Source organism: Thalassophryne amazonica, chromosome 6, assembly GCF_902500255.1.
Source record: "Thalassophryne amazonica chromosome 6, fThaAma1.1, whole genome shotgun sequence".
NCBI lineage: Eukaryota > Metazoa > Chordata > Actinopteri > Batrachoidiformes > Batrachoididae > Thalassophryne > Thalassophryne amazonica.
The window spans coordinates 42,315,028-42,323,566 of NC_047108.1; the positions used below are offsets into that span (position 1 = coordinate 42,315,028).

Below are 8,539 nucleotides of genomic sequence, written 5' to 3' on the forward strand. Positions count from 1 at the left end.
AAACGGAACGTGCTTGGATCCATGTGCACACACTTTGATACATCTGGATCAGGGGCACATGAGGCCCCTGGTCACCTGACTAATAACTTGGACAAGTTCAATGTTGGACACATTTTGGTTCTAACTGTGACCATCAGGGGTCAGAGGCTCTGAAACCTTCTATACATAATATCTTAACAAAGCCTTTGTGTATCAATGTGAAATTTGATATACTTGTTCAGGTTGAGGGGAAAATAACTGATTCTTAGTTACATCGCGATGCAGACTTTGGATGATTCTGAATGATTCACAAATGTCAAAAATCAATGTTTAAATATTACTTGCAGGGTGGGAATGCGGGTGCTGGTCACTGTTAAACATTTTTCACATTCCTTATGCAATCTTGTGTTTCTGCTTCTATTATTTGTATTATTATTAGTGTTAGTAGTAGCAGTACTTGCAAAAATGCCTTCAAAAATATTTCTTTAAGGGGTTTTTGGGGGGGTCTGGTGGCATTCACATCCCTTGCCCTTCTGGCTATGCCCATGTCACAGAATAGCAGTCTGTAAGCAGGAAGAAAATTTACACACAGTTACAGTGCCCTCCAAAAGTATTGGGCCGCTTGATATTTCACATATTTTAATTTGTTTATGCCATTTCAAATACAAAAACTAAACCAGGCTTCTCAACATGAAAATTTCTAAAATTATCCTCCTTAAACTCAAACTCAAAGCAAAGCTCTACAACTTTATATAAATGAATTAAAAATATAAAAGACAAGCTGATGATAATCGAGTGATGTTCTTCCAGGTCTTTGCATTGCTGCACTCACTTGCTGCCTGTTTATGCTGGAAGAAGGTCTCTGACCAAAAGCAAAGCTTGCACTATTAAATTAGATTTTTACAGATCTGAGTGCGCGGATGCTCTCTGCTTTCTGTTAATAGTAAGTCCCTTCTGCTTCTCTCTTGTTTCACTCGAGGTCACCACAGCAGATCCAAGGTGGATCAGCATGCTGGTTTTACGCTGGATGCCTTTCCTGATGCAATTCCACACTAAAGTGAAGAATTTTTTTAATTAAATGAAAGCGTTATGAACAGTCTCAGCTGTTAAAGGGAAGTGGATTTTATGGTTCTGTTTCTTTCTGAGAGCCATTCAAAAGAACGGTTCATCGTTTTTTGTGTTTCCCTGAACACTCCTGATGTTCCTCTGTCTGTCTGTTTGATGGTGGCCACAGGTGAGCCACATACTTGTGCACACGTGCACATAGAGCAGAGCTTGATTGCCATTCGCTTGGATGGCCCATTTCATTAACCGGTCAGCCTGAAGTGGGACTGGGTTACAAACCACTCTCCACTCAGGTGCAGCATCTCTTTGTGTCTAAATGGAGCAAATGCCACATTACTACAGAAATTATTTCTGCTTGCTCCCCCTCCCTCCCAGTCTCTCTCTGTCACTCACAGAGCTACTGTGAATGTTCATGTAAGGGGAGTGGATTGGATTCAGGGTAGGTAGTCAACACAAGCTTCAAACTCTGGTGCTGAAAAATGAAGCCAACAATGAAGTGCTAAATCTTGCAGTTCCTCGAATGGCCACTTGAGGCTGGATCCACATGTGAGCCAGTCCCTGTTTCTTTTTTCTGCTTTAATAACATTTTATTTTATTTATTTTTTATTAAATGAAAGCATATGAACATTTTCAGTTGTGTGACTGGGTTAGAGTTGGAAATTATGTTGAAGTCTCCAACGTTACACCACACATAACAACCCAGTCCAAAAAACTGTTTTGGCCTTTCTAATTAGTTTCCTCATTGATGACAACAGGGAGTGAATTTTCATGTCACTCATTAAAGCTAGTTTAATGAATAATTCAAAGTGTGGTTACTTGGAGGGACCACTGTGTGTCAAAGACAGGGCCCAGCTGATAGAAGCTGATAGCAGTGGACTTGAGTGTGTTTGTCCTTTCTAAGCATTTTATTAAAAATATCTAAGATAACATGGCTCTCTATGTGCTTAATTGCACAAATGGACCATCTAAGAAGTCAGTGCTCCAGTATTTCATTTGAGAGAAATTTTAGTATTGATAATTTATACGTTAGGTATTGAAAACACAAAAGATAACTACTTTTCAACAAACATACGCAAGTATTTGTTGCACAGGCATGGTCATGACTATGAGGAGAAGGAGGGCATAAAAGAAGAAGAAAAGAAATGAACAGCTCCACTGCTGAAATTTGGAAAGTGGTCCTTGTGAAGAGCTGTGGTCTGAGCATCATAAATACAAAAGCAAACATGCTTGGATTTTTTTTTAATCAATATACTTAGCCAAGCGGTGTGCTTGTTAAAACAGTAAAATTGTCCAAATTCAGGACCACCCCTGCCCATTCTGCATATAATGTGGAGTTGTGTCAGGAAGGGCATCTGGCATAAAACTAGTCCCAAAGGAACATGCAGATCCATCAGCTCTGCTGTGGCAACCCAACTTTTATACAGAGCCATGGTCTATTTTGTGGGCAACAACATAGGTGAGCCAAAGACGCACAATCATGCCAGACATAAACAGTGGAAAACTCCTTTTACACAAATGCTTGTATTCACAAAATATTAACCTAACCTGAGGTAATTTCTATGGATTGTTTTACAGAGGCAAAATGTACAACTTGTTATGTGTCGACGCTGATTGAGGAGCGAACCTGCGTCAGACAGAACCCAGCGCTAAAAATAACCAGAAAGCGGTTCCAACAACAAAAACAATTTATTTTTCACCTGTGCCTAAATAAAATGTACAAAACCAAAACCAACGTCCTTCTGGAGGAGTGACTGCTGGCACGCTCTCCAGCGCCCGCAAGGAGAGAAGTCCGGCGTTCCTGGACCCACTACCACCAGACAAACACCCCCCAGGTGGACACGACAAACTGACTCTCTGTGAAGCAAAGAAGATGTGAGGTAAGTCAGCAGTTACAACAATATCTTTCAAAAGACACACGCTATCAGCAACACATTCAGGTCTGTACTTTTTATCTTTATGCAAATGAGCAGCTTCTCACAACAAGTGGAGGATCACTTATCCTGCACGCCACAGCAGTGAGAAGCAAGCTGCACAATTCTCATCACAATTCAAGTATACTATGTAACAAAACACCAAGTTACTATCAACAATTAGTCACATACTTAATTACCTTTAATGTGTGCTGACAGCATGTGTCCTCACCCTTCCTTGCTTCACGGGCTCGATGTGTCAAACCCAGGTGCGGTCCTCAGCGTCTCACAAACGAACATCACAAGGTCGAGTTCCCGGCAGTTCTGCTTGAATCACACATGCCTTAAAAGCAGAACGCCATCCAATTATCTGCTTCAGCTGAAAGTCTTTAAGGTTGCATGTGAGCACCAGTCACAGGTGCTTCACATGATGTTGATGAGGGTGAGGATTCTTCAGCCAGCACCTTCTCCACAGACAAATCAGTTTCCATGCCACCTGAAGAGCAAAGAAAAGAAAAGAACACCAAAACATCCAGCCACACCCCCCAACACACAACACAACTACCTGTATGAATGCAGTCCATATGGTGTATTCTTTGGATGCCACAAAATGCTGCAGATTTCACCCACCTACCCATACAAAACCATTTAAAGCCTGTCTGGCAAAAATAAATTATGCAGTAAGGAAGTTATCAGCGACTCATACTTCACGCAAGACAAAAAACATGTTTGAATGTTTTTACCTGCATGCAGCTCAATGAACTATTTTGCATGCACAAATGTGTCGCAGGGGTACAGTGCATTTTCCAAATGCGTCACACACTTCCATGGTTAAAAACAGCTAAAATTTCCTTTTATACAGACATTTATTTCCACATGAGATTAATAGAACCTGGGGTAATTTATATGGCTCATCTTACAGAAGGTAAAAGGAGTAGACTGCATGGATACAGAGCAAAATACTGAAGATTTCTGGTAATAATTACTTCACTCCACGTCCCTATATAAAGCCATACAAAGCCCGTGAATAATTTATGCAACACGCAATTTATCAATCAATCATGCTGGCACGCATGATAAGATTTTCACAGAGGATTTCCTCACTTTTGTGTGCTGACCATGATTCAAGTTCATCAATAAAGTGAGAAACCAGACCCATTTTAAGCTAAACTGTTGCTGAATGGCTTGTAGACAGTATTATCCAAGTTATGGATAAAACAGGTGTGTCACTGGCATTTGCTTTGTGCTCTTATGTTGTATGTGCTCACACTTCATGTGTCCACACAGAGCCAACTCTGCATCACAGTTTAAGCCCCCATCACACATACCAAGAATGTGGAGGAACCATGCTCGATACAGCAAATATTGCCATAATCCGACACAGTCGGGAGGAAAAGAGGCATGGTTAGCCGTGTCACGACGCAGACAGACTGCCTCGTCCACACCTGTCAGATCATATCCAAAGCGTATGTTGATGACACAGACTGCTGTCAGATGGCCATAAAAGGCGCTGAAGACTCCCCAATGTCTAAATGTCTGGGTGGCAAACACGGGACCGGAGCGCTGTGTTCTTCCCTTTGCATAGGACCAGTACTGGACATCAAAGAACACCAATATATGGACCGGACTCACACCATATGTGTCCATATGTGCAGCCACCCACTCTCATTCAGTCACTCCTTCACTCGTCCTCTTATTCCCCGGCTCACTGACCTCACGTGCGTGTGTGTGCGTAGAAGTGCTGACATGAGGAAATGACCGCTCAGTGTGTGTGTGTGTGTTTTCATAATAAGCTGCTACATGTGCATGTGGTCAGCTGTCATTGGACAGTTTTACTACCAGCTAAACTTTGCTGCGTGTGCGCGCACGTGCATGTGCGCGCACACGCAGCAAACCTTTGCTGAGAGTCAAAGGACACCTTTGCTTAAAAGTTTGCAGTGAGCTTTCCCACTATATTCGTAGCAGCAAACTTTAATTTATTCCCGCCCCCCCCAACAATGCAACTCTACATCATGATTTTTGGTTGGATTATCACATGGGATTTATTTATGCCAATCGTTGTTTCCAGCATTCCACCACAGCTGTGTGGTCCTGGCACACTGCGTAGCAAAATGCTCCTGGAGGTGAGATTTAATGTTTCATATGTTGTCGTGGTGAAACAGTTCCTCGTCATATGTCAGACAGAATTAAATGTGATCAAGCAATAATTTATTTATTATAGCAGTGAGATCTGTTCACCTGTGAGCCTCTGACGTGATGTGTGACAGCCGCACAACTGCCCGCCAGCTGCCGTGGTGTTGCAGATCTGATGGGCACAATATTTCACATTATTGATGTCGCCCATGGGGAGGAATATTATCTGTACTGCGCCACACGTTGACCCGCAGTCGACACAGTGCTTTCGGTTTGTTTGCACTGTGTTCACTGTGTGCTACATGCATATCAACGGTTCCTTTAAGGTCCGGGGGGGGGCGTGGAGGTGGACATTATAAGTAGATAAGTGGCATGTGCAGGTCATACCGGCAGCCTTTGCCATGCCCGATCCATCTCGAGGTTCCCTCATACACGTTCATATCATTTCGGATCCTGTTTATGCCACCTTCTGAATATGTAAATTGCGGTCAGATGGCACTCAGACCGCCGTCGGATAGGTGTCCCATCTCGATGGCGCCCTGAGGCCATCGAGATGCCACTATGTGGACTTCCACAGATGGCTGTCAGAACGTTTTGGAACTGATATCCGACACTCTTCCGATGTGCGCCGATTCGTCATTCCAACGCCATTCTGCATGATTCCGGTTATGTGTGATGAGGGTATTACACTCCTCTTGGAAATCTATCTGTAGGAAGTTTGACATACTATAGTGTCAGTTCAACCAACACAAACAATGCCATTCTGTCCATTTTAAAACCAACATTTTGTCACCACCATTTTTGCCTGTCATGAACTTGCAACCTATTCATAGTAGACTTTTTGAAACTTCTGACCCAGTTATGACACACATCTATGTACACACACATATGTTGGGGTGCACCATGGAAAAACTGTGTCAGGATGTATCTGGGTGTGTTGCATAGCATGTTGTCCTCAGTGGGTTACCCCATAACTCATGTTTCACACCAGACATTGTCACTGCTGCAGCCAAATTTTCATTTAAAAAAAATTTAATTTATAGCACTTTGGGGCTTAGTGGTTAGCACTGTTGCCTCACAGCAAGAAGGTCATGGGATCGATTCCCACCTGCGGCCTTTCTGTGTGGAGTTTGTATGTTCTCCCAGTGTTTGCATGGCTTCCCTCTGGGTGCTTCTTTCCACATCCACAGACATGCTGGTTAGGTGGACTGGAAACTTTAAAGTGTGAATGTGTTTGTCTGTGTGTATGTGACCCTGTGACAGACTGACGTCCTGTCCAGGCTGTACTCCACCTCACGCCCTGGGACTATGTGATTCAGCATGGTGAGACTTTTCAGAATCTTGGAGTCATTTTTGATGACTGTCTCTTGTTTGATGCACATCTTGAGGTGACAAGAGTAGCCCTTTTTCATTTTGAAATATTGTAAAAAAAATCAGACCAATTTTGGTTGATTTTTGTAATGCTTTATTTTCAGGTTTGCCACATAAAAGCATCAAAGGTCTCCAAATGATCCAGAATGCAGCTACTTGAGTTTTGACTCAAACAGAGAAGTTTGATCACATAACCCTAGTGGTATCCTCTCCGCTGGTTGCCTGTACACAAGGGTGGATTTTAAAGTTTAAAGTAAGATGCTGCATGGCTGTGCACATATATGGTCAATTTGGTTCGACCATATGTTCCTTAGGTTTGGAAGAAATTAACAGATTAATTGTTTGCATTACGTGCACTGTAGCTCTGCAACAGAATCGAGTTTTATTGACATTTTTGAATCAAGAATTAAAAAAAAAAAACACCTTTTCTGCAATGCCTATAATTTTTAATGTTGGGAAATATTTATTGCTTAGCATCTTAATTCAGTTTTTATGTAATTTATTTTAGTTTACTTTTATTAACTTGTGACAGTGTGGTTTTTGTCTATTTTTTGTGAAGGACTTTGTTGCTGTGTGCGACACAAATATTATTATTATTATTAATCAAAGCATGTGAGTAGATCATATACAGGAGCAGCCACCAAAGCTCCCTGAGGTGAAGTAGTGAGGTGAAGTTTTTTTTGCATTTTTCCATTAGTGATTATTTTTACATTATTTTTACCCAATGCCAAAATATGGCCATCAGGTATTGCGAAGGCTTTGCGTTTGTCCATCTGTCTATCTGTCTGTGCTCAGCATAAGTCCAGTCCTATTACTGCCAGGGTCTTTAAATTCATAGGAAACATTCTTGGGACACAGACCTTGAGCGAGTCCAAAGATGGTTAACTGTGACCTATTTTAAGAGGTCAAAAGGTCACATTCTGTTTCCTGTTTTTATGCCCATACAGCTGAGGGTATCTTAGCATTGTGTTATATTTAATTCTTGTTTTCATTGCAGTTTAATTGTACTTTGTTATGGTAGTAGTGCACATCGCTGTGTTTACAAGCAGAGTTTATGTGGACTGTGAACCCACCTAAAGACAAAAACCTGAACACTGCTCCATATAAGTCGCAGAAAACGTCTGCACTTTTCTGTTTCTGCTTTCTCACAACAGCAATTCACCAGCAAAGTGCCAGAACAAACCTTAAACTAAGAGCAACATGCTTACAGATGCACAGATGAACACATGTAAACTTACTATTTATAAGAAGAAGAGTGCTGAATGTGATACTGACAACTGCATCCATGGAAATCTATCAGTGACATTGATGCTGTGCTCTGCCCGGCTTTGGGCTGGGGCTTAGATACAGCCCATTGTCTGCACTGAGTTTTGCAGTAATGTAGCTGATGGTATTTGAGACCTGAACCAAGCCTATGACCAATTCATCAATAGAATAGCTTCATACATACAAATCTCACCAGACCATTTCCTCTCTGAAAAACATTTTCATCCAGTTATGACTCAATCACCCAACCATCAAGCCAACATTCATGAAAATGTCCCTCAGTGGGCCTATTTAGTTTGTGTACTCATCCTTTCATCCATCTACTCCTTCATCAACATTCATCCATCCACCCATCAGCCTTTTCACCCATTCATTCATTCATTCGTGTGAACATGCTTGCTCACCGTCAGTGGTGTTGGACTGTAATCTCTGGCAAAGCCCATCTGTGTCTCCATAGCTGTCCTGGATCTTCTGCAGGGCCTCAGCCCCTCTGACCTCCATCAGCTCTCTGAGCTCCTTCACCGTAACCCCAAAATCTCCCCACGCATGGCTGCCATCTGCCCCCCCACCCCCACCTCGAGTCCCTTTGGGATAAAACTCCACTGCACTATTTGCCATTTCACCCATGGTGGCTGTTGTTGACATATCAATATGTTTTTGTTTTTCTTATTTGGTCCGCTCCCTCCGTAGCGAGTCCTCAGCTCAGTTCTCCGTTTGTGTTTTTTGGCAGAGGCTTGTTCATGTGCTCAGCGGTCAGAATCTCTGTTTACTTCAGTTTGACTTTGTTTGTGTAATGTGGTACGATAGTCCTCTCT

General features: G+C 42.2%; 1 protein-coding gene across 4 annotated transcripts in view; it reads right to left on the reverse strand.

Moving 5' to 3' along the window:
* Positions 1–8,507, reverse strand: part of atp2b3b (ATPase plasma membrane Ca2+ transporting 3b) — a 347,919-nt gene extending 339,412 nt beyond the window's left edge. For all 4 annotated transcript variants that reach the window (XM_034172060.1, XM_034172063.1, XM_034172062.1 and 1 more), the window contains exon 1: positions 8,129–8,507. In XM_034172060.1, coding sequence (XP_034027951.1) covers positions 8,129–8,369 — 241 coding nt within the window. In that variant the 5' untranslated portion in view covers positions 8,370–8,507. The remainder of the gene's footprint in view (positions 1–8,128) is intronic.
* Between the last annotated feature and the right edge of the window lie 32 nt (positions 8,508–8,539).